General features: G+C 36.4%; 1 protein-coding gene across 2 annotated transcripts in view; it reads left to right on the top strand.

Annotated features, from left to right (window-relative positions):
* Tei (irregular chiasm C-roughest protein teiresias) overlaps positions 1–27,817 on the top strand; it is a 506,172-nt gene that overhangs the window by 282,592 nt on the left and 195,763 nt on the right. For both annotated transcript variants that reach the window (XM_076766980.1, XM_076766981.1), the window contains exon 6: positions 16,197–16,538. In XM_076766980.1, the coding sequence (XP_076623095.1) occupies positions 16,197–16,538 (342 nt within the window). The remainder of the gene's footprint in view (positions 1–16,196; positions 16,539–27,817) is intronic.

The following is a 27,817-nucleotide window of genomic DNA, read 5'->3' on the forward strand; positions in this document are numbered from 1 at the left end:
AAGAATATTTGAAAAGTTGTTCCTTCACACCGTAAATTGAGAAAACCCCCATAAAAGTGGTCCACTTTTCAAACGGCCATAACTCCTACAATAGTGAATATATTGGATTGAAATTTTGAGAGGAAGTAGAGCTCATAAATACCTACAAAAAAGTATTTAACAACTTTTCTGTAAAACGTCAAACAAATTTATTGAAAATAAAAAACAAATTTTTAAGAAAAATCGATAGATAGTAGGTGCCTACATTTTTCGACGAAATTGAAAGGTTTCAAATCACTCGGGAAAAATTATTTTTGGTTGCAGGGGTCAATTAAAATCATTTTTGGTCATTAGACATACACTCGAAATCCTACCCACTGTCATGAGAAAAATTCAAGAAGGTGTGAAATTTTTCGACAAAATTAAAAAATTTCAAATCGTTCGGGAAAAATTATTTTTAGTTGCAGGGGTCAATTACAATCATTTTTGGTCAACAGACATACCCCCGAATTCCTACTCAGTTTCGAGAAAAAAAATCCTTACCGAAAATATAATTTCTGGCCAGAAATGTCTGCCCGAATTTTCATGCGAATCTTTAAAACGTCATAATTTCTGAACGGATTGGACGATTTTAATGTTTAAAAAAGCAAACTACGCGTATTTTGATGGAGAATATGTACAAATCACAAAAATATTCGAAAAGTTGGTCCTTGACCCCGCAAAATGAAGAAAACCCCATAAAAATGGTCCAATTTTCAAACAGCCATAACTCCCACAATTGTGAATATATTTCAATGAAACCTTTTTGTGAAGTAGAGCTCATGGGTACTTACAAAAAAGTATTAGACAACTTTTCTGTGGGACGTCAAACAAAATTACTAAAAATCAAAAACGAATTTTTAAGGAAAATCGACAGGGGGTAGGTGTCTAAATTTTTCGGTGAAAAAAAAAAATTTCAAATCGTTCTGAAAAAATTATTTGCAGTTGCAGGGGTCCATTACAATCATTTTTGGTGAATAGATAGACCCCCGGAATCCTACGCAGTTTCGAAAAAAAAATTCGAATAGGTGGACAAATTTTTCGACAAACTTAAAAAATTTCAAATCGTTCTAAAAAAATTATTTTCAATCGCAGGGGTCACTTACAGTCATTTTTTATGGATACACATATCCCCGAAATCCTACGCGCTTTCTTGAAAAAAAATCCTTTCACGAAAATATACTGTGTGGCCAGGTACTTTGAAGCCACTTGTCAAAATAAATTTTCCACCAATAATCCATCATAGCTATTTCTAAATAGAATTCTATTTAAAAACACTTGGACGGTCTTGAAACCTCGAAAAATGTCTTGCATATTAAAATAGCCTTTCAATCGAATGTTTCCACGACGTCAAAAATATATAATTCTCTATACGAATACCATCCTGGAATCTCGATAAACTTTTTCCATATTGAAGCAGCCTTTGAAACGGACGATTCTTTGGGTTCCCGTATGCCTTCGGAACTGATGAAAAAAGAATTGGTTTTTTTGGGGTCGTCAGCGTATTCCCCTTATTAGAAACGATTTCCTTTTCGACGACGAGATCGGAAGATGGCGAATCGAAAGGAGCGACGAAAAGAAGGAAAGATAGGCCATCGGCCAGAATAAGCAAACTTTCCATCTCGTCGTGGAGAAGGAAAAGGTAAAGGAGCCAGCTAATCTTTCCGCACCAGATACACCGGCGACGAAGACGACGATGAAACCGATCGAACGCAGTCATGCGTGCGGTCTTGCGAACTCTCCCACGGGCCATCCTCGGGTAACGTCTCTAAATCTTGTCTATTTATTGCTAGCCCCGAGCTAGCCAGATGATTATTGGAAAAGACGTCGGCGCTCTATGAAGCCTACGAAATTCCTGTCCCGATCGAGCTGTCCGATACGATATTCGACATCCTCTTCGGTGAACCTTCACGATTAAATGCCAAGGGCCTTTCGATTTTCTTCTTTAGTATATCCGGCGTAGAATCGTCCAAAGAAGCACTGCCCTTCTTCTTTTCCATCGAATTGTGTTCGTCTGGGAAAACGCACCAAACTCGTCCCTAAAATAAACGAAAAGTTATCTCTTAAGAGATCCTAAATATCCATTTTCTTGTAAATCAGAAGTACGTTTAAAAAATATCTCCGTAGAATTTTAAGGTTCAATTCGCAAAAATAAGTTACAGGCTATTTGGTGAAATGGTGAACGATTTACATATTTAGAAATTTTATTGAAAACTTTAAAAACGGTTTCTTCAAAATTATATCGTTTAAATTAGCGTCTAGGGTAGTTTAAAAAATACTCGAAGGATTAATTGCTCCAGAAACTGAGCCCTAAATTTTAATTTTAGTTTCTATTTATATTATCAAGAGGAAACTTTTATATATACTTTATATATACTTTACATTGTATCTATTATTTAAAAATTGATGTTTTCGATTCTGGACAAACGCGTCTCTGTTTCATAACAAGAATTGTCTTCGTAAACTTTTATTCCTCGTCTAAGAATAAGAGAACTGGTATTTTTTTCACTGAATGTAGGGGCAGTCTTCTTACAACAGTATTCGACTCTGTTCGCTAGAAATTTCCTCGCTCATAACTCCCATCCCATTCTCAGCGATTACTCAGCGTCACTCTCGTTAGCGTAACGCTCGTAATATCACTTGTATTAAATTAAAGCCGTTCCGTTTATAGAACGTCGCGTCGTTCGGTTCTTGCCATCGCCATAGTCGTTACCCAATGATTCATTGTCATTCATTAAGGAGACTTAGTGCACGTGGAACAGGTAATGGGGCCAATTTACCGTCGAACTTGCGAGGAAGTCGAAAATCGAGCACAGTCAGTGACGAAATTTCATTGCGATTTTATATTAATTTCTACCATTTTTTTATTTATTGTCTCATCTGATGAAATTCTATTACAGAGTATTTTATTTTATTTTTCTCGAATTGTTCACTAGCCTTATTGTTAAACAGTAATAAAATAAAATACGAACGTACTTCTAAAATAATATAACTTCAAACCTGTTTCTCAGAAAATATAATTTAACGGTTAATTTCGAGTAAATTAATTATAATTTTTGCCGTTGTGAGCTAGTCGTTATTAGTATTCTATTTTGAAACTCATGAATAATTACTTTAGAAACTTTGGTTCATCACACATTCTATATTATCTCGTGGTTTTCTTAGTTGATTAGCGAAGGTAAAATAATTTTAACGAGACAGTGTAATTGTTATTCCGCAGAAATCTTGATCCAAAGAATATTAATAATAATTTTCGTAAAACAATAATTGCGCTATCTCGTTAAAATAATTTTACCCTCGCAAAGTTAACTAAGAAAACCACACGGTAATATACATTTATGTTGAACCAGAATTTCCAAAATAATTATTCGAGCGTCTCAAGGCAGGATGCTGGTAACGAATAGTGTACCACCTCTTTTCCCCGTAAATTATAATTAATTTAATTAGTGTTTCATAAATTACTATGTGCTTTTCTGGCAACCGAGGGTTGAAAACGTTCGTTTGAATAGTGCTCGTAGTTATTACAAAAGAAATTAAGTACACCACTTTTAGATAAATTACAATATATAATTTTTGATAATTTTCGAGTAAATAGTACTGGTCAAGATTGCTCCAACGTTAATGGCGAATGGTTAAAAGATGGTATCGCGATGGTCGGCTGGAACGAAGGGAACCGCTGAAGACTCTACTCTGGACTCGTTGATAGAGAAACTCCGGGGACACGTTAAATAATTCACAGCAAGACGCGGCAATCCCGTGGCCAGGAAAACGGCGGGGATGTTTTTGAAAGTCATTTAGCCGTCAGAAGACGTTTACGTCTTAACGAGCCACTTTCTTTCTGGGATGTTTCCAAACGGGCTGCGTTACTTTCCGTTAAAGGAATTTCTAAAACGCGATGTCGCTCGATGGTCCACGCTTTTCAGTTCCAATCACATCAATCCCAGTGTCTGAGATCGAAACGTACAACTAAAACGATCTCGATATCGATATATTCTCGAGAACGTGTGTTATCAAATAATTATTCGTCAAGTTTTTATTCCGATTTCGAGAGACGAGAATCAAATTAAATAATAAATCTCACTCGCACGAAGCAAGCTTCTTCCTCCCTCTTGAAAGGAAATAAAAATAAAAACAAAACAATATACAGACGGTAACGATCGTCTTGAACCGTCTGAAAGTAATACGTTGCCCTCGTAAAAAATATCACAGCCATTGGTCCGGTAGTTAACGCGTTAATTCCGCTTCTTGTTGTTCCTAAATATATTTCATAGTTATTATTTTGCCGTCGAGTAACGAGCGCCCGCAAAAGCGGGGTTGTAAATTAAATAAGGCTCGGTAAAGGAGTCGATGAAACAAAAGCTGAACGAAAAGTTAAACGAGGATCGACTTTGCGGAAAGGATATAATGATCTCCTCGAGACACAATCAAGCGACTTAACGATGTGAATCAAAACCTTCATCGCTTTTTCAACCGTGGGCAACTTAATTCCACGTCGCATAATTTACTCCGCAATTGATACTTCGTTCGTCGCTGCTTGCGTTACACATTAACCTAGGTTATTGTTCTCGTTACCAACTAAACGGTTCGTTGCACCCGCCGCAGTTACTCGTGCGAGCTCAGTACCCTATTAATTCAAATAACAGCGTCTTGCTATGTACGCTCTGTCTTGCGGCAAAATGAAACCGGTACTCTAAAAGATCTCCAAACAGCCAACAACACAAAGGGGAAGTTCAGCTTTCGGATAAACGTTCCAAGATCCCAACTAACCAAATAGAACTATTTCGTGGGAATAATAGTGTGTATACTTTCGTATTTCGAAGATCTAGGGTACATTCGCAATTGTATATTTCAGGAACAATGTTTGGTCTAAATTAAATTAACAGAGACGAATTTTTGCATGTAATAATATCTTCACAGATAAATAAATTACAACGTTTATGGTAATAAGTGTGCAATGAATGAAATCTCATTTGATTTTTATTATTAGAGAAATTTTAATTTCGTGTATAAAGTGTAATTTTTTGTAACGTTTATATAAAAGATTTTTTCTGTTTAAATAGTTAGTAGAATAGAGTGTTCATTCTTTAACCCCTTAACGTACGATTTAATTTTGTTTAAATTTGTTTTACGAATGCCTCGTGAATGTAAAAATGTGTTGATTTTAATATACAAGACTTGATATGAAATACTTTAACGAGTCAGACTCGTCATTGTACGGTAATGGGTTAAATAAATTTGAATTAAATGATACGATGATATAAATCGCCAGTATTATAGGCGTTTAATTTTACACGAGCTGTAGCATATTTCAATTTCTACAAACTGCCGGATTTCAGGCGCAACAAATAATCGCTGTAGCGTGAAATTACTTAATATTGATTTCTATAACGCTCGACTTGAATTTAATTAACCAACAGTTAAACAGTTTCTTTGAAATATCGTTTACACGCGTGATATATTCGAAGACTGAGAGAGAACTCTTAGTATCAAAACCAACTTGTTTATGCTTTTCTAAGCCCGATATTACAAAGGATAGTTTCGGAGCTAGTAATTTGCTTGTGTAGTGCTTGTTTAAATAAATTAGAAACTAGCAAAATGTTGACTCGAATTCTCCCTTATTGCCTTAGATCGTATTTCAATTTTCTAAAAACCCATCCAGTTTAAAACAAGCCCCTGTACTTCGATTTTTACCCTCCTATAATATATTTTCTTTGTTTAAAATAGTTTTTGGCGTTTCTTTTGATGTTCGTTGCGATTTTTTAAAATTAGATAACTTATAATTTGTCGTGGTATTTATTTTCGTAACTTCGTTAAAATTCAAATTTATTTTCTTTAAGAATATAGTATTTTATTTCCAGAGTGAAAACTCCTGTCATATATCGATGACGTGACAGTCATAATGTTAAATAAATCCGAAACTAGAAGCATTTAATTTCACATAAGCTATAACATATTAAGAGTAATAAACTTGGCATAAAATTACCTAAAATTTATCTAAATAACAAGCCAGTGGAATATTTTCAAAAATTAGCATACTATGCAAGTTGTTCATTGACTTTGAGAAATCCTATAAAAATCTAAAATTACAAAAGATGTGTTTAATGTTGACTGGAATTGTCCCTAATCCTGTATACCTTAGATCGTATTTCAATTTCCTAAAAACCCCCATCCAGTTTGAAGTAACCCTCCGTATTTCGATTTCCACCCCCGCCTTACAGTTAATCTCCGTCGTTTAAAACAGTTCTCAGCGTTTCTTCTGACGCTCGTTGGGAATCGATCGACGAAGAGGGACCCGGGAGGCGGCGATATTGTGAAATTTTACGAGCCATAGATAGCTGGGGAATCCTCCTTCGGGCAGACGTGGCGCCATATGTGCGAAACGCGCGCGCGGCACGGTTCGAAATTGTTTTTAGCGTTATGTTTCTGTATTAACGCCCCACGGTGCGCTTTCTTCGCTGGTTAAACGCGCTGCCTTGCACCTATTATTGGCCGGGAAGTTCCGTAGGGAATGGTACTCTCTATACATACGGGTCGCATATACACGGTCCGACGGTAATAATCTCTTTGCTCGTCGCTTTTCATGATACTCCGTTTTTCCCAGGGCGCGGCGTCGCAACCGAAACGAGAATAACACGAGCATCGCGATTGTTTAAAACAGCCCCGGCAGCGAGTTTCGGGATTGCTATTTCGCGAGAATGAAAATCCACTAGCGCGCCGGGGGGAGGGGAGGGGGTGCGGAGCTGGTAATCAAAGGAACTTTTATCGACGCGCCGAGAGCCGTATAATTGTCGAAGGTAACGGCGATCCATTTTATAAACGAACGGAGAGGGGGTTGGATTTTACGAATCGAACAAACAGGAATTTCAGGGGGATGAAATGAAAATGCAACCGGTAACGATATATACGCGGGAACGAACGGGGTCGGTGCCCAATGGTTTCCAAGTATAATTCGATTCCGTTGCTGCGATTAAATCCCTTTCGACAGCGTCCCGTCTATGCGTGTTTCGCAACACGCGATACCGATACGCGGGGCCGTCGGTATAGATAACACAGTATTAATTCAGTGACCTAGATCGACGATCGATGCCGCTGGACACGGGTGCTGGATCGGTTAAACCACTTTATTTCCGCTTTATTACGTTAAAATCTGCGATGCGTTCGTTTGAGCTCCGACGGATTGAACGCTTTTTTTCGGATGGTTGAACTTAATAGGGCAAAAACCAGCCCCGTCAACGGGTAATTCGACTTTGCCCCGCGATACCCTTCGATTTCTCATTTTTCTTCCTTCTTTTTTTTTTTTTTTGCGCGCGCTTGGGAATTTTTTCCCCGACTCGACGAGCTTGTCGACGAAGAAGGCCCACGGAAATAAAAGGAACTGCTAATTATACGTTATGAACTGGGCAAACGGGCGCCATTTAACGAATTATTTGAAAGTCTCGACCTTTTACTGGTTTTTATTTCCACCTTTAGAAAAGAAATTAGTTTTTGGAGTTACGAACTTTCAGGGAAACTGTTCTTTTCTCGCGTTAAACAGTCCTGTCGAATAAATCTTTTCACGAGGACTAATTTGGATAGAATAATTATTTTGCAATATTTAATATTATTTTACTAAATTTTTTAGTCATACCAGTTGTATTAGACTGAATAGGAAACTTCGTTTCTTATCCGAACTGCTTTTCAGTAAAATTCACAATTTGTTATTTATTTACCAAGAAATAAACTGTTCCAGTAATTGGATGATTCTAGAAAAATAAAGTATTTTGACTGATAGAAATTAATTTGAATAATCGTTCCCAATACTGATCTTTTTATATTCATTTAACTAAAATAGCTAATATTTTTGTACCAAAATTAATAAATCTCTAGAAATCCAACAAAATGGAAAAATGAAAAAATTGCTTGCACGGTGTGTTGCAAAAATATAAAGATCCGGTGAAATTAGACTTAGCAAGATAAAAAAACTACGGAAGAAAATTTAAAGAGTAGACAATAGAGGAGAGAATACTTCGGAACAATTTTTCTTCAAAAATGCTGCAGGGCGTTGGAAATATAAATGAAAACTAACAATTGAAATAACGAACTGCGCTACGTGGACGTTTCCCGAAGAGCGCGTTGGCAAATATAAAACAGCACAGACGGAGTTGTAATATACGTGGTACAAGGCGCAATCACAGACAAACAAAAATTTTCTACGGAAAATATGGTGTTTGTTTTTATGCAGTTGATTCGCTAATTTTATCTTCGCGGAGAAAAAGATTTTTATTTCGGTTGTATCTGCACCAAACAAATTTCTTTTTTTCAAAGGTCTGCTATAAATGGACCTTTCAAATTAATTTTCACAAGGGGTCTTTGAAACTGTTGATATTAAAATATAATTTCAATTTTTACAAATATTTCTGCATGGTGAAGAGGATTAAAAGTCGTTATCGAATCATCCATTTATTATGCTTTTAGGAGTTTTCTATTGAATAAATTTTATTCTAGTTTTTCAAACTTAGAAAATTATTTCTTAGCTATTTATAAATCCATGATTCAATGAATGCTCGAACAGTGAGTGACTAAATTTGTATTCTACTAAATGTCCTTATAAAAAAATACTGTAAATTGTCTTATTGAACTTTCCACAGAATTTTATTATTAGGCTCGTAGTGTGTCGCAGTTTGCAATGGAGGATTAAATTTGTCGACGCGGACTCGGCCGGCACGCTGTACATATCCTATATTCAAATTAACCCCGTATTGCAAGGTTTCTCGTTCGATAGGACGCGTACAACAGGTGGATGATCTTTTTGATTTATGAAATTACGAAAAATAAGAACCCAGAAATTTCCATATTTAGATAAATTATTATCTGTTTTCTACCTCGTCAGTATGGATCTCCTCTATCGACTGCTCGGCCAATGAATATATGAAATCTTAAGATGCATTCATCGGTGCATTTTGAAACTGAAAGACTCAATTTACGTTTAAAATGATATAATACAAAACCAGATAATAGGGAACAAATTTATGTCAGAAATGTTCAAGCTTCGTATTAAATTATTATATTGAAAAGACATTTTATTGGAAAGCCAATGACGCAAAGAAACCCAGTTTCTCTTTACGACTGTCTTAACTACGAACGCTGGAATTTTTGCGCGGATCGACAGATTCTGAATCAAAGGAAGCACGAGTCAAACAAATTAAAAAGGGGAGATTTCGCAGGTTTCGTTAGAGCTGGGGCATTTGTTCAAGCTCGAGAGAGGACCGTATGTTCGCGAGGGAATATATTATATAGCCACCATTGCGAGAACCGTCTTTTCCTCTGAATCCTTTCCTTTCCTCGATTCGCGATCGCATTACACGGATCTGGAACCTTTCCAAGGGAGCAAGTTCGTGATTTTTAGACTGAAAATTGAGGCGAAAAGTGTATGCAAAGTGTGTCTGGATTTTTCTCAGATTCCTCGTACGCTCTCAAATCCGACGATACGATCTTCCAGTTATAAACCGGAGTCGATCTATCCTCCCACTTAAGACGCTCAAGTAACTGCATGCTTATTCATCAAGGTAATAGAAAACCGTGTCCATTTCACTGTTACGTTCAATCTTATTCACCGATATAAATTAACTTGGGCAACGAGCGAAATTCGACGTTAAGTCGAACATTATTTGTCTTTCAAACATTTTTACAAATATATTCTTCTACGTGGGATTCTCGGTTCACGAACACTTCGTAAAATTATTCTTCGATCCGCGTAATCAATAAATAAATGATATTCGTGCAAAAGATCCTTGAACCGTGCAGTAAAACAGCCCTTTATTTACTCTCAGAAACAAATTTATGACTAAGAATATGCTCGTTTTTAATACCACGAGTTCCACATCGATCTGTGGCTTTAGAATTACGTTAAACAATCTCTTGGTTAACGTTTACAGCCATAATTTCTCTCCGACACGATCGTGTCTTTTGTAAATGACTCGTATAAAGCATTTCGAACCGACTGTATAAAATATATTACGTACATTCGAATAGTAATATAATTAAATGTTTCGTAATATAATTATTTACCAAATGTACTGTAGATTGTAGATCCCTAATCAATAAATAGAAATACTATTCCGTGATATATAGTAAAAGATAGGAACTACTTATGAGTGGTACAATGTTGACGATTTGAATGTCTTTGAAGTGGATAGCGAAAACTTGGGTGTCAAAGGTGTCGATAAGTTCAAATTGGATGTCGTAGAAGTCGATGGTGAATACTCGATAGTCATTGGAGTTAATAGCGATGTCCCAGACTATATGAGTCTCTGGGGGCGTCAAGAAGTAGAGCGTACCGTCTGACCAAATAAGTAGAATTGACCCACCGATGGTCCGACAAGCTGAATATGTCTAACGGTGCTCGAGCAAATAGAATGTGATCATTCCAGACAAGTGAAGTAGCTTGTAATCGAACCAGCTAAACTTACGTAGTCCTTAGAAACTATTGCAATAAAATAAATTGTAATTTATTTACTCCTTAATATAGTCTATATTCTTCTTAACTGTATTATTTTAAATTTGAAGCGTTATTACATCAACTATTTTAACTCATTACGATTATTCAGATTCTTCATCATTACTTCTCTTGATCATTCAACAAAAAAGGAAAGATTTTAAAAATTATTTTTACATGACATATAGTCGAAGTATGAATATCTCTTCGAGTTAAATTTCTTTTTATTTTGAAGGCTATAATAAAGAATTAAATTTAATGGGAAACAAAAATTACGACGCTTTATAGTTACTGTAGAGTTTCAACAGTGTATAAAAATTCAGCTAAAGTTGTGTTTCTGATATTTCTGGAAACAGCGCCACCGAAACGAGACTTCGAAGTTTTATCCTTTAAGCTTGAGTTACTGCGGCTGAAAAAATACGTATCTTTTACTCCGCGTTGCTCTACAAACCTACAAAGCTTCATCAAAATTAGCGTCGCGCTGCGGGTAGACTTTTTCCGCGGTCATACTTTTGCATACAAGTCGCACCTTGAATCTTTCAAAAGAGCATTCAGAATAAAAGTTTCTTTTCGTCTGCGTTACTTCGTTATCGTTCATCCTCTTAGCCCTAAGAGACGCCCGTAAAGTAATCACAGTCTGGCCTTTCTATGCAATCCACTCCAGGATTATTTTACATTAATTTAACCCTGACCGGATTTGTGACCGCTGCGGTTCCACGCAACTTTGAACCAGTATTGGTTAAGTATACAGCACGATTCCGGTAATTGAACGAGGTTATATCTGTGCCCGGAGAATACAAAAGAATCGTGGACGAAAATTTTGTATGGTTTAGTAGTCTCTATTATAAGATTTTTTTGTGCAGTTCAAAGTGTAGTTTTATCTTTCCTTTGAAACAAATATATTCGATTTTTGGTTATCTTGTGCATAAAACTGTGAACAGCTTACCTTCATTCATCCTTTTCAGTTATTCAGTTATGGAACGACACGAAATGCTAGAAGAATTTTTTTTTAATAAAATGAGATACATTAGTTTCTCGAACATTTGCAGTTAATATTTTCGTTTTAGAGACATTGGACTAGAGAGTTATTCAAAGTGACAAATCATAATGTCTTCTACATCGTTGACCGAAAGTTTCAGAGCAAACAATTACGAGTTCTCTTACAGAGAACGAAAGTCGAAAGAAATATTACTGGTAAAATTTATTCCTCCGGAGGCAGAAAATAATACCTTGGATCGCGAAGAAGGCTGGAATTTATCAAATAAACGCGCAATATTGTGGGATCATGATGCGTTGTCTATAGAAATACCGTGAGGCAAATATTCAGAGAAGTGGGAGGAAGGGTGACGTAGCAGCTAACATTTATTTGTGACCGAAGATGACCTAGTTCCGAGTGCTGACAAATTTCGACCTTTCTTGCTGTTAGTACAATAAAAACTGGTTCCGTGGAAGTCTAGGAACCGGTAGAATGGTCCAGTAAACATTAGAGTTATTGCACGCTTGACAGAAATTCATTATTATAATATCGGCAAATTATAGCTTTGTATCATTTGCTCTACAAACTTGTACACAGATATTTGTTCGATGTTTTAGTTTAATTATAATTAATTTCGCGTCGAGCGACTGTATCGTGTGGTCAAACATGCGCAGTCAGTAATTAAAAGTAAATGGAAAGAGATAATTTTTATTTTCTGCTCGAATTATTTAGTTATTCGCAACATGTTTCGAACGAGTACCATATTTCTTTCACTGGTAATTAATTTATTTATAAAATTGATCTTCTGCTTTTACGTTCGGGTGAAAGAAAATAGTTTGCTTGATAATATTGAAGTAAGTTTTTTTTAAAAACATTTTTCTGCCTACTCGTTTCAAGATAATCGATATGTGGTCGAAGACGTTTATGTATAAAATTTTTAAATAATCATAATTGATCTTTTACGTTTAAATAGAATAAATGCATGATCGTATTTGTTTTCCTTGTTTAATTTAGATTTAATTACATTATAAATATGATTAATTGACGGAGATCGAAATTACTGTAATCTTTGCAGGGACTATTTTCATTGTGAATTGAGAGAGCTCTATTGTCTCTAATGGCTTATGTGCCTAACATAGCAAAATATGCAACAAAATGCTAATAAGTCTATACAAAAAATTTTTTAAATAAATAGCCAAATTCCAGTACATGTTTTATATCAATGTAACAAATAATGGACTTTGTGCATTGGCAAATTAAACGATATAAATTCAAGAATACAAATATTGATATATAAGTTGGCATAGATTGGGATATTTGGGGCATCGCGAATAAAAATATCAGAACATTTCATCCCACCTACAGCCACAAGAAATATTCTCAAACGTTGTTTTATTATTAAAGAACCGTTATACATAGAAGGTTTAGTTCTATATGAAAATTATTACAATAAATCTTTAAAACTTTACATACTATGCTGTTAAAAACTCACTTTACATAGCGCTTGTAATGTTATGAATAATATGATGGCATTATGCGCTTCTTTGTGTAGGGCAACGATGACCCCACAAATTCATTCGCAAGATTAAATTACTTTCGTTAATCTTGCGTCCAATTTAGATTATAAGTTATAATTAGGTTGGCGTAGGTTGTAAAACAGCCTTACTCTTAAAATCTCCTTTCGAGCATTCTTCGCTGTAACGCAATTCTTGGATTTACATTTTTGCTGCTGTACCGAGTATGGCTGAGTAGAGTCGTTAAAAAATAAAAGAAATATAAATTTAATGCGATGGCCCGAATAGGAAGTTAACGATATTATTTTAGCTGATATTCGAAACGCCGAACGGGGCAGGGGGGAGGGCACTGTTTTCACGGAAAGCACGAGGGATGAAAATTGAAACCGTGCGAGCAGATTTACCGTGAGGATCGGACTTCTTTTTCAGTTTACGGAATGAAACGCGGAACTTGGATGGTTCGCTACACAGAAAGCCGCTATCGCGAGCATTCCGATGAAATTGCGGATAGAGGACGTGAATGAGAAGCAGGAAAGGATTCTTGTTGCCCGTTCGTTGTTTTCGTTTCTCCCGATACTTTTGAAATGAACAGACCCGTGAATAATGAACCGCTTCAACTCCGATACATCCTATCGGAAAAATTGGAAAATATCTGATAGAACGTGTACTCGGGGAAACGTGCTATTTTCGATAGGAAGCGAAACCGTTCAACCAGCGGAACCTGATTTAATATCCTCTGTCTTTAACTAGCGATTTATTGGCCTGTCGACGAGCGAAATTGTCGTGTCGTAATTTAGAGAACGACTGTTAATGCAATTTTAATCGATACCGAATCAATGTAACGCGGTACACGGACGTACGGTTTATTGCGTTAAATCAGAACACGCGACAGAGATTGCAATTTCGATGCTCCAGAAAATCTGCACGCGTTTTCGTTTCTATAATCCATTTCAGGAACGTCTCCCGCAGCCGTTTTGGCAAGATCGAGAGCACGGAGGAATTTAATGAACGTGACCGGATCTTATCGGCAGAGAACGAAAACCCGGAACGAGAAAAATCTCGTTGAAACGCTTGGCACACTCTTGGATTACATAAACACGATCAATTTAAATGGAAAACATGATTCTTATTACCGTGCTATTCTCTTTCATTTTTGTTCGAGATTTATGCCTTCCTTTTTCTCTTTCTTTAATACAGTATCAGCGATACGTTTCGTATTACTCTTATGAAATATTCATCGGAACTAGTAACAAGGCGAAAAACCGGACATTTTGTATCGTCAATTCTTCCTAGCATTTGTTTCAATTTAATTCATTTGTTTACAAACTTTTCGCAAAAAGTTGAGATTTATCATGAACAATTTCTTTATATATAAATTATAAACTAAAAACTGGTGTTGAAATTTATGGACATTTTTTATATTATGAAAGTAACAATAGAGGAGGAAATGTATTAATAAACGAGGACATAAAGCCATCAATTTCGACAATCCAACAGAAAAATTCTTCAAACCAACTTCATATTTTCACGTATGCCTTTTAGAAAAAATTATATAAAATACTTCGAAATATCACTCTTTCATTTTATGTCGTTCCTGGCGCATACATTTTATATTCGTCGAAATAAATTCATATTTTCACCTATATTTTATCCTTGGCAAGCCTATATCAAATATTAGGAAATAAATGTATGCTCTAAATTCATTAATTCGGGAAAAGTATATGTCAAAATGTTAATAAAGCTACACTTTTATTTCCTTTCTTTTTCTGGCACATACGTTTAAAATTCCATATGTTCATTTAACTCTGTTTTAGCAAATTTATACCAAATATTTCGAAAAAACCTACATTTTCTATTAATTTCCTTTGTACACGTTTATGTCAAATAGTTTACAATTAAATTACGTTTACTTGATTATCGCTTTTAGCAAATTTAGTAAAATTCTTCAGAATAAATCCACATATACAATGGAATTTTTTCCGACATATTTGCTCTGTATAAAATGAACATAAAATGATAAAAGTATGTGCAGAAGTATTCAACAATTTCAAAATATTGAAAATTGTTAAAGTAAATGTTTTGAAATTAGCGCTCTTCGTAGTATAGTTTTTGCATCGACCGCTAGTGGCGCGAGCATCGCAATATCGTTTTATTCACAGTGCAGTGTCACGTGTAGAGTGAGTCTCTTTCGTAATAAACCTGTGTTTGTAACTTTTAAAGTGTGTTTGGTTATTTCGTCGATCTACCCTTCCAACAATAACTGATAATTGCTTGGAGGTCCAGTGAATACGGCAGACAGGTTATTTTCATCCATTTTAATGCTCTTATTTTTCGTCAAATTACAAACAATGTTTGCAACTTCCAAGGCAGCATTTCTCAATTTATGAAATAACAATACTTTAGCGAACGATGGTTTCGTTGTTTCGAAAAAATTCGTAGAAAATTACTTCCCGGCAATCCCATAATACGCTTAACAGCACCTTATTCGGTTGAAAATCTGTTTCTACGATGGTACTGCACTATATATTACTATACGCTGCACCACGTTGAAACCAATTTCTTTCCGTTCCACATTTTCATATTAAATCCACTTTTCGTCCTCCCGTTCTATAAAGTTTAAAAACGGGTTATTTTCATTTTCTTGAAAAGCAAAGTGCCGTGTAATCAGAGATTAAGTCGACTGGCGAATTCCATCGTTCGTAAACTGTTACAAACTTCTATTTAAAAAATTTTTAATCGCGTTCCATATTTGTATACGCGACTGAAGATTCTGTCACATTTTTCACAAAATAGATCAACGATTCACAAAAAAAAAATCACCGTTTCCAAATCTTGCAAATTATTATCAAATCGCGTACACATTTGCGCCATATTTTACCTAAATTTCTATTAGACGATAGAAATTTAGCAGTAAGTCGACTTTAATAATAAAATACTTCCTCGTCAGAGGGCTTTGAAGATTGCCCTCGTGGAAGGTTCGCGGATCGATGGAAATTATACGAAAATATACGTTTTCACGATAGGAATGCTATTAATCATTACGATACGAATGCTTGATCAACGGTGATGTAACATTTCCCCAAAAAATTCTGATCACCGAATCTGAATCCCATCCAGGGGCAATCTTTCCGGCTCCCCGGTACGTTCGCATGATTTTTCATCGTTATGGGAGCCACGAGTCGAAGAACTCACCGAACGGTTGGATTTGTTACAGAGGCGCCCCGGGGGACGTATCTGCTGATAGATGGGCGAAGGTTAGATCCAGGAAACCAGTTCGTGCCAGTGAAGGAGGGCTCAGAGTTAACGTTGGAATGTGCTGCCGAGGGTGGAAACCCACCGCCAGTTTTAGCATGGGGAATGACTCTGTCTCAGGCCACTTTGGATGGACCGGAGCAACCGCCGGACAATCTGACCGTGTTGCCCTCGACGTCTGGCAGGCACAGTGGGGCTCACCTTAAGGTTCTAAGGGGACATCACAATGCAACAATCGCCTGTGTCGCGCGTCACGTCACACTAACAATGCCTATGAACGCCAGCATACTCCTCGATGTACAATGTAAGTAATCTCTCGTGCCAAAATTACACTCTTCGTCGCAGCCACTTATTAGTCCAGCGTTATAGTTAGGCAAAAATGTAGGTTAGGAGGTCTAATCGGACATACATTTACGGTGACCATATTGTCCAAAGGACAAATAAAGGACTAATCTAGGTTATTGTAGCTTTTATTATGTGACGAAATTTCTTTTTATACTGTTTCATAAATTGTGGAATATTTAATTTGATAACTTTGTGTTGGATTAGTTGCAGCCGTTTATCATTCCAGCGCTATAGTTAGGCAAAAATGTAGGTTTTTTATAATTTTCTAAACTAATGCAAATATTCGTTAAAGCGTAAAAAAAGGACAAAACAGAGTTTTGAGAAACTAAGTAAATCCAAAAGACAGCTAATTGGAGAAAAGAACTGTTTTTTTAAATAAATGGTCACCGTATCCTAATTTGTATTGCAATATTTAGGGCTGCATAATTGATTATCTATCATTTTTGTATATGTATAAATATTTTTAATAGTATTGTTTCAAAGAGAAACAAGTATTTCTCGAAAATGATATCACACAATCGAAGTCAGTATGTGAAATGTTCGACAGAATGCTTAAATTAAAATCATTGATTCCAATAGCTTAAAAATTGTGTTCGACCAATTGTTGGTCTGTTGACTGTTGAAAGCTTGCTACGGAAAAGGTATTAAACATCAAGCTTCATACATACATGAAGACCTTTTAAAGGAATTTGATAAAGTAATCTTTGAAAAATATTTTCAGTTTCCTTATTTTACGACACGAATAATCGGAACATTCGAGCGGATGTTCCTCGCGAATTCGAGTAAAATATAAATTTAAAATTTGGAGACAGTTACGTTAATGTACGAAGTGTAATTTCTGAAACTAAGAGGAAGACCGCAGGGAGAGTCATAAATAATGAAACTCGAAAAGTTTGAGGATTTCAGAACTTCCCATTTTTATTAAGTTAAAATAAAAGAGACAGTGGAATCGTTGGTAAAGCATAAAGTACCCCAAGTCGTTTGAATTATGTATATCAATCTTTTAAATAGGATACTTATATTTTATATAGAACAAAAGTTCTATTTGCACGTGTGTGATTAGAACACACGTCAAGATAATTAAATTTTGATCGTTATTGCGATCCCTGTTCCCAGAGTTACATATCAACGAAACCGACTATTTAGACTCTATCTAGAACACAGAATTTTGGAACGTGCTCAATTATTATGGATCATGGTTGCAAAATCCATCAAAGAGCTGATTTCGTATGAAAGTCACATACAATTCATCGTTTGCCATCAATTTTAGCTAAATACGTTCATTGACAAATCGCGAGCTGTTTCTCTGGTAGCTTATTAAAACTATTAAATTCCCAGTCCTCGTCACTTCATTCAAATCAAACCGCTGTTATTTGTTCCCACAGTTCCAAAACGTGTTTTGTATATCGCGAACCAACGTTTGCAAAATCCACCACGCAACTAATTTCGAGTACAATATACACTATTTTACGTTGAATTCGACGTTCGTGTAGATTATTAAGATAATTCAATTTTGTTCCTCGCTGTAATCTCTATCTTCATAGTTTAATTCGAACGAAACAACTATCCGTGCATTTCTGTAAATGTACACATTTAAAACGTGCTCGAACTTCTTCCTAGGTTGGAAGATCCGTCGTACAGTTGATTTCGAATCAAAGAGAACCACCATTGTTCGTTGTTTCGCTTTGACCTAAATACACCCTCTAACACAACAAACAGCAGCCAAGACACTGTTGGCGACTAAGATATATCGAGACAATTAAATTTCGGTCCTCATTGCAATGTTGTCTATTGTTCTATTTATATAACGTACCAAAACATGCCACTGTGGCGAAGTTACTAAATTGTCACAGAGTTGATACAACGTGGGAGAGAATCGTCGTTATCTAAATTTTATGTAGCTACCTTCTTTACAATTAAAAATCACCATCCAAGATGCTGTTTCAGCTAGGATATCAAGATATTTAAATCTCATAATAATCTTTCTCGCAGTTTCCTTCGAATCAACTATTATTCGGACGTATCCGAGGGTGTACAGTTTTAGAACTTTCTGAAGTGCCAAGAAGATTGTAGAATCTGCTCCAAATCTGGTTGCGGATAAGAGCACGAACAAAGGAAACAGTTTTCAAGCTGTTTTTCTAACAATTAATTCGAAGAATTGAAGTTTACAATCGGTGAAGTCCTTCTCCACGTAGCTTCGTTCGAATCGAAGTTTGAACATTTCCGTCTAGATGCATTCCTTAACAAATTAAATAACTCTTAAGACATCTTTGGAGTAAATTATCTTCTTTGGAGTAAGTAACTACTGGTCATCGAGTCTTATACAGGGTGTTCGGCCACTCCTGGGAAAAATTTTAATGGGAGATTCTGAAGGTCAAAATAAGACGAAAATCAAGAATGCCAATTTGTTGATTGAGACTTCGTTTCAAAGTTATTAACGTTTAAAGTTCTGCCTCCTTTTTCGTGGCCATTCCTGCTATGAATAAATTTAAATAAAATTGAATAGTATACGTTTGAAAAATTACATTAAATCGTACGTCAAGGGATTAAATCGTGCCTGTCGACATCACTGAATTTTCATCCAAAGAGCCATCATCCATTTTCTCAATATTTCTCACGGTGTATAATTTGAAATCAATCTTAGAAAATCCGGCAAATAAAGAACGAATCTTTCAACATTTACGACGAGTGTTGCTTCAATTCGATCCAGATGCATCCATAAAGGAAGCACACGATTTCCAAGACACTTTTCGAGGCTAGACTGTCGAGATAATTAAATTTCTGGCCATCGTAGCGATCCCGTGTGTCCCCGGCGTTTACATTCGAACGAAACGGCTGCGATTTATCACCCTTCAAGCTGCATCGTCGGCGTCAAGCGTCGACAACGGCCTCGCGGAGACTTACGACCGTATTATTTAGTTGATGCCGCGTTGAAATTGCAGTGGCCACGGTCGAGATCTAATTTCCGTAGACTTCGCAGCCAGCACAATTCCCGCTGAAATATTAGGTAGAAGAAATCGCGATACGGGGCCGTCGGCGAAAAAGCTGCTGCCGCGAGGGGGTGGAAAAGTGGTGGTCGCGCGGAGAGTTTTAAAAATGGGCTTAATTCAAGTCGAGCGGCCAGGAAGTGTTATAATTCTGCGGATCGTTTTTCCCGTCGGCGGTCTGAAAGGGGTGGCGCAGCAGAACGCCGGATGGTTTTCAGGGGGATGAACGAGCGGGTAGGATTTCAGTGATATTAGAACTAGGAACCGCGTCGGGGAACGAATATTGCCGCCATACTCCGATGGGCCGAGGGGAAGAGTCGTAAGACAGGCCTATCGAAATTGAAACCATGAAAATTAAGTGTTTGGATCACTTGAAACGAGTTCATATCTCCGGTTGTAAAAAATTACACGATAATTGATATTATTCAATGATATCGGACGCGTCGTTTATTATTGACGTTTGATATTTTCGACCAAATGTTTGTGGTTGTCGACAAAACTATCATTATTCGGTAATTCGCGTTAAAGGGAAATCTGTGTGCATTATTTAGCGAGGAATTATCGAACAAAGTTCGTTTACAAGTTTGATATTCAAAATGACGCATAGAGTTTAAAAATTCTTGAAACATTATGTTTTCCATATTAAAATGTCAGAGAAAGATACTTTGAGAATATTAATATTGTGGATACAGACAGAAATCTGAAAAAAATTAATATCTGAAAACTTTATATGCGAAAATTCTCCGTTTGTTTAATCATATACCACAGAAATTAGTCAGTGGCCGATATGAATATTATTGGTACACACGAGGGGGAGCTATAATTATACTTCTGATCCTGAGTACGTTGATATTTTAGAGACGGAAAATAATCTAGAGAAGAAATTAATATCTGAAAGTTTACATATAAAACGGTTCCATTTGGAGTATCAGTGTACGGAAAAAGAAATATTAATATCAGTTACGAATACGACTTTATTCTACGTTCCTAATGGTTCATATTAATAATACGAGTCATAGAAATAATTTTTAACACAATTCTATATCTATTCTACTTTACAAATTCATGGTGCATTTTTTACAAAATAACGATAGAACAAAGATGTATATTAGTTATTGTATAGCATTTTTATTGAAACGATGATTATCAATGGCTACCATAGGCAGTCAGCGTGATAAATTGGTGCCATAGATGGAACGATTTTTCGTACGATAAGCTTACACGATGTGGCGCAACGGCTGTTGTGTCGACGTGTACGTTGTTTTCCCCACAGATATAACGACTTGGCATTTGACAAACCCCTACCAACAAGTAATATGCTTGATGGTAAGAAGAAACACTAGAGCATTTACTATGGCATCAATAATGTCCAAGGAGACAGGAGCAATTCTTACAACGGTGTTATTAGTAACAACTTTTTTACGAAGAAACAAGTTAAGGGAACGAAACAAAATATTGAGAGAATTTGTTTTTAGAAGGCAACCATTATTTTCGTTCAAAGCTCACGCTGTTCTTCCTTCCGTGGAATCGAATTCTTTCACATTTTATTTCGAACAATTTTATACGATTCTATTTGACAAATATTAAGGTGCTGAATTTTTAATAACCTTACCCATAAAGTTTCATTTTTAAAAAGAGTTAATATAAAATAATAAAGACGATTAAATTTTCCTGTACGGTTGTAAAATTCCAACGTATGTTTTAATAACAGTATCAAATTATACTCATACTTGAATAGAGATTTGTTAAATTGTTTCGATGAATAAAACTATAAGGTTACATTATTGCTATCATAACGAAGCAGTTAAAACTTATTTATTTTAATTCTATTTCTTTTTGATGCGTTATATGCCGGATGAAATGGACTCTAACAACACGAGTGCATACTAATAACGAAGGGAACAGCATGGCTAAGCGACTCCCAGACGCGTCGCCAGATCGGTTCACTCGAAGTCCAAGAAAAGGGACAGAAAGGGGAATGTTAAGAATTTTCGATGCGCCCCGGGTTCACGAAGGTCGCGTTATTTTTCAGATTATTAATTCTCGGGTGCAATTTACTGGAAATTTCCATGTTCCCGAGAATTTGTCGAGGCTCGCGACCCTTTATTGCACGAGTAAATTTCCCTCCGCTTCGCCCGAACCTCCGATTCTTGCGGACTTCGTGACTCGGTTCCTCGGTAACTATTATTCTGATCAAATCAGAGAGTCACTGAGGTAACCGGTGAAACTAGTTTCCTCCGCGTGTCTCGTAAAATCCGCCCTCCCCCCCCCCCTCCCCCGTGCGCCGGAAAAGAGATTTCGACCCTACCCCAAACAAAGAATCTACGAGATAACAAAGCCACGCAAGACGAGAACAACATTAACCGCGCTCTGGCGGGGTTCGTAACTCTTTAACGTGTACAGTTTATTTTCCCTCTACTTCTTGGATAGGTGTACGTTGCTGGTTCGAGTAATCGAAGACTGTTTCTACTGGCAGCGTGACTCGAACCAAAAATCACAGGTGATTCGTAGAAAGAATCTCCGAGCTTGGAAATCGTTGACTGAGTTGGGAACTCGCCAAAGATCTTATTTCTCGGTGGTATGTAATACAAAGACGATCAAAGTATCGGGGATTACGATGCAGGTCTTGAAAATATAGTTGAGGATATTTAATAAGAAAGTATAGGATTGGTCGGGAGCAATCAAACAGCTTTAAAGTGTCAAATTTTTTGTGTAAGACTTAATTGCTGAGCAATGTCTTGCCAATGATTACGAATGTTTATCTAAATGCATATTTTGAAAGAAAACAAATGGAAAACTTTTTAAAAAATTAAATTTAAAAATTTCAAATTATTCGGAAAAAATTATTTTTGGTTGTAAGGGTGAATTACAATCATTTTTGGTGAATACACATACCCCCAAAATCCAACCCAATTTCGAGAAAAAAATTCATTACCAATAATATAATGTCTGATCATGAATGAATGATTCCCCTGAAATTTGATGTGTTTCAAATCGTCTTGAAAAAATTATTTTCAGTTACAGGGATCAATTACAATAATTTTTTGTCATTAGACATACCCCCAAATTCCTAAGCACTTTCGAGAAAAAAAATCTTTAACGAAAATATACTATGTGGCCTAAAATGTTTTTATAATATTTTAACGCAGACTCAATCAACAAATTAGTATCCTTAATTTTCGTCTTATTTGGCCTCTAGAATCTCTCATTAAAATTTTTCCCAGGGGTGGCCTAACACCCTGTATATGTAACTTGAGCAAAGGAACACTCTTATAAAATGAGACTTTTGACTGGTAAATTAAATTAAATAGTTCTTATTACATCTTTTTTACTCTCTAAACAGAAAGGTAAAATATTTTATATGATGTTTCAATAATAATTATTGCTCGTTTTAAACTTCTTTTAATACGAAATTATAATATACCCAAGAAGTATGTTAAAAATTGTTTATAACAGACCCATAATAGATTTATTGAGCACGTAGACGAAGTTTTCTAAATATTACAAAAGACACTTTGTACGCATGTTTGATGTTATTAAGTAGCACGCGTTCCTTGCATATTCTACGTGTATAAATGCTTTCTATTAGTAGAACAGAATACTGTTTCACATGAAACTTAGTTACCGAGTAATAAGTTTTGCGCAAGGAAAATACGTAGAGCAGTGTAACTTGTAAATGTAATATCCTGAAGTTTTAATAGACTCGTTGATAAGCTTCTGCAGGGTGATTCATAAAAGAAGAAACGATACAATAGATTAAAGTTATCAAAAACATGTTTTTACAAAAGTGATTCAGCATAGAATAGTAACTAGATGGTATAAACAATTTTTTTTTATACGAGCTCTTAAAATTGAGAAATGTGCAAGTCAAAAAAGAAGCAACATCTTCATATTCATGTTCTTCATACTGGATATCACAATTCATGTATTACCTTCTCGGTACGAGGTGAAATTAACTTGTATATTCATACATTCATTGCTATTATAATTTTATTGTATTTTGAGAGGTTATTTCACGAATACTTTGGTCTTCCACGAGTGTGTAGCATAATCAGACTCGATACAAATGCCTAAATCTACTCCATACTAATTTTTACGTATTAAAACGTATCACCAGCATCGTTAGAGGTCAGTTTTTCAACTTCTTTCACGGTTTCTTACGAATCACACGACACACGAGTCTTTTTCCGCAAATTGTACGCTAGCCAATAATCGCTCGGTAGTTTCTACACCCAACGAAGTTGCCATTTTCTTGGAATGTACTAGGTGCAACGAGAACCTATTGTGTCTCGATGTTACATCGTCCCCTTAATTCTTATACGTTTGTTCTTCGAGGGTGCGAAGGAAACTGCGGTCGGTTACGAGTTCGTCGAACGGAAGCTCGTTTGGTTCTGCAAAGAAAAAGAAATAAAGGTCGTATCGGGACCAATCGCGAAAAATTTAACGCATTGTACTCGACCTTTACCGTTTCCAGAAATCTCACAGAAGAAAAAAGTAATATCTGCCAGACAATGGTCAATGGATGTAAAAGAAAATTTTGAAAGAAAATGTACTACATTTTTCGTGCGTTCGAATCTAATCAAATCGACTAAATGCTTGCTAAGTTAAATATGTCAAGGTAAAAGAAGACATTCTCGTTGATATTTTTGATAAAAGCAAATTTCAGAAAAAAACGTAATATTTAATGTATTTATATTAAAAAAGATACAATATTTACACGTCTATAATAGCTTATTGGCTTTGTCGATCGCATCAAACTGCTTGATGAATATTTCAAAGATTTGTATTTAGTATTAAGTATATTAATTGGCCCGTTAAATACGATTATTTCATTAATTTTCATACCACGTTTCAATGCTTCGAAACGTGCGCCGCTAATTATTGTTGGAGATTATCTTTTCAATGGTCTTTATTCGATTTTGATTACATGTCTGGTTTATTTATATAATTTGATGAGACTGATATTCTATTTTAATACATGTATAAATATTTAATAGATACGCGGAGATATATAATTATTTATTTATATTGGGTCGTATATAATAATATTTAATTTTTCATATACTTTCTTTTTCTTTTAACGTGCCAATTCTTCCACTTTATTATATTTCGTCGAGTATTTTTACAATCGTAATTGTACTGCAAATACATTTTATCTAATTCATAACTTATTAATCCATCAAATATTGCTAGTTAAATTTCAAACTTGATATCTGACCCAAAGTCACGCACCCATAAAATTAGAATTAATAAACAAGACTTCGTTTTACTGTCTTGGCTACCGCGTCCGATAAATGTTCGATATTTCTACTTGCAAGAATTATTTTTTCACACGTTACATTACAATCTGGACAATTGTGTACAATTACCTTTTAAGGGACGCATGATACATGCAGAAGTAGTTCGAGAAAAGTGATTTCGAACGTTCGTGTGAATTTGGAACCAGTTTGACTGCAGCGTCCGACCTATATTCGCTGTTTCTACTTGGAAAAATAATCCTCGCGTCGCGCTTTTTCCCCGTCGAATCGTTGGCTAGTAATTGGTGGGGGAAAAATTTGGATGCTCGAAGGTATTTTCCGTCGGGACGGAATGTTCTCAGCGTCAAAGATGATACGGGCGAGTGCAGTGAAGCTGAAGCTCCCTGGAAGATGCATATTTTCTAGACGAACAGCTTGCACACCTTCGAGATTCCGGAAGAAGATGCGGGTGTTTCCCGGGCGATTTCTTCCGATAGCGAAATTCTACGGGTGGACTGGCACTTTTTCCACCGTTTCACGCGAATTTATTTGAATCGTACCTGTGTTCCCGGATGTCGCGAGAAACGGAAACGCGGGGAACGCTCGTCGATACCCGAGCGAGCAAATTTTCCACCAGAACGGATGCCAAAGACATTTTAGAAGGCATTCGATGCCTTTACGGTGCAGTTCGTACACGTCGCATGACCCAGATTCGAGCATTGTGTACAACCGTACGGTACGTTCGTGTCAGCCATCTGACATTCAAGCTTCCCTCGACCGTTTCATCCCGTCCAGACGTTACCAGCTAATTACGTTCGTGTAATTCCGACCTGGAATTTTTACCAGCGTATCGCCTGTACCAGAAAATTTGCACACATTTTGTATTCCTGAATCTCTCCACAATTGTTCGCCCTTCCGTACCCACTGTTGCCGGCTGCATATTTAGCATCGTTGAATACAATATTACTGTCATCCAGATTTTCGAATCCGTGAATATGTATCAGTTTCTTTCACTTCTGCATAAATGGTCGTAGCATTTACTTTGACTAAACTATTTACGTTGCATTCGATGTAAAAAGCTTTCTACAGTCTTTAGTTTCGATTCAAACACATTTTTGCTCGAAGAAATTATTTCCTAAAATCGAAGATTTATTTAAAATAGACTTACGGTGGCCGATTTTGTTCGGTCCCGGCCGGTCGCTGTTCAATCCAATTAGTGTATCGGCTTTTTCGAGCGAGCGGACTAAAGTTTCTCAGCTTCTTGCGAACGGTAAACCGCGCATTGTTTCTGGTACCGTTTGAACTAAAGGGAACATTAGGACCGAATCGAAACAAAAGGTGCTCGTCGAGGGAAGATTATACCTATGTGAAATTTCGTGTTAAGCAAAACCGGTTCAATTTATAACAAAGGACGCGAGGGAAAGGAACTCGGTTTTATCGTTCCACTTTTGTTCCCCCGCTCGTTTAGAAGCGATTCCTCAAAGGAATGGAAGTATTTGCAGCGGCAAGCCCCAAGTTATGCGCGGCTTTGTGCAAATTAATATCGAGTTTTTCCTTTCGACAGCAGTCAAGCAACATTCCTGGCTGTCTATGTTAAAACGTCGGCATACTAATTGACAATTTGAGAACCTCCTTTGTACGTTATCGGGACCAAGTACGCGGGAAATCGGGGGAATAAGAATGGATCGATAGTGATGGGAACAAATGAATCAACCGCTTCTTTTCCAATTCCTATTCTCATTTGGTAACGGGAACACGTGTCCTGGAAACCTAGACAAGGTTCAAACATTTATTATTCGTAAAATTGAATGATTATTTCCTGTACAAAATCGCAGCGGTTAAGCAATAAATACGCTCAAAAAATGTAACGAATGTTGTATGCAAATCGTAAAAATAGAATAATTCTTAAATCTACCAGTTGTGTTGACGAACTCGAATCGAACGTTGTAAAACCTTTCGAACTGATTTTTTGCGATATCTGTTTCGCGAATGCGGATCCCGAAAGACCTTAATCTTGATCCTGGTGAGATATACGAGTCGATTCTGTAGTTTTACGAAACGGATGCTCCTTCCACAAAGTTCGCTGGAAACTTGCGGACGAAAATGTCGTTTCCTTCGAGTGACCCGCAAGAAATAAATATAAGAAACGCTTACGAGCATCGTGTTTGCATGTTCGAAACTACCAACGGGCGGTTTTTGCGTCGTAGCAAATATTTTAAGCGGCGTAAACGGGCCGCTATTTGCCCCGAACTTCGACAAACTTCCGGCGATGTTATCGCCGGTGTTTCTATCGATAGGATGCCCAGGGTCTCGAAAACCAGCCCGTGACGGCGTAATATGAAATGCAAATTGCGATACAGTGCTCGTCATGACTTCCGGTTATGAAACACGAATACGGTACGGGTTTCTCATCAAAACAGAAATCTTCATCGCGTACGAGAGCGCCCGTGCTACTTCAAATACGCGCACGCGTTTAATTCCTGCTAAAAGATCTCTCTGCTTCCCGTCTCTTTTTCACCACCGTGAAATTAGTACTCGCATTATCGCGGCAAAGTAATGACTTTCGTACCTCGGTCCATCCACTGTTTCGTTTCAAAGCGTACGTTATAATAGTTTGAATCGTAAAAAAAAACGAGAATCTCTATTTTAATTACGAGAAATTAACGTTTCGAAATATTTACACAGCAGCGTACGTAATGACGTAATTAAATATATTAATGCGTTTAAATATTGTTGTTTTAATACGATTTTAACGCTATTTACCGAGCAATATTGATTGTTTGCTCATCGTAGCGCGTTTAAAATTCCAGTGTAACGGTACTAGAACTTAAACCAATATTCCAAACATTCTGTTTTATGAAAAATCCCAATTCTCTTCTTCTTTGACACGTCCATTTTTTCATTTTATTAAAATTCAATAACGCTTTTTTGTGTGTTCACATTTTTTAATATGTTAAAAATCAATAATGAGATATCTTTAGAGTGCAGTAAATAAGTAGGTTCTTTAAAATTTA

The sequence above is a fragment of the Colletes latitarsis genome, chromosome 6 (assembly GCF_051014445.1).
Source record: "Colletes latitarsis isolate SP2378_abdomen chromosome 6, iyColLati1, whole genome shotgun sequence".
Lineage (NCBI taxonomy): Eukaryota > Metazoa > Arthropoda > Insecta > Hymenoptera > Colletidae > Colletes > Colletes latitarsis.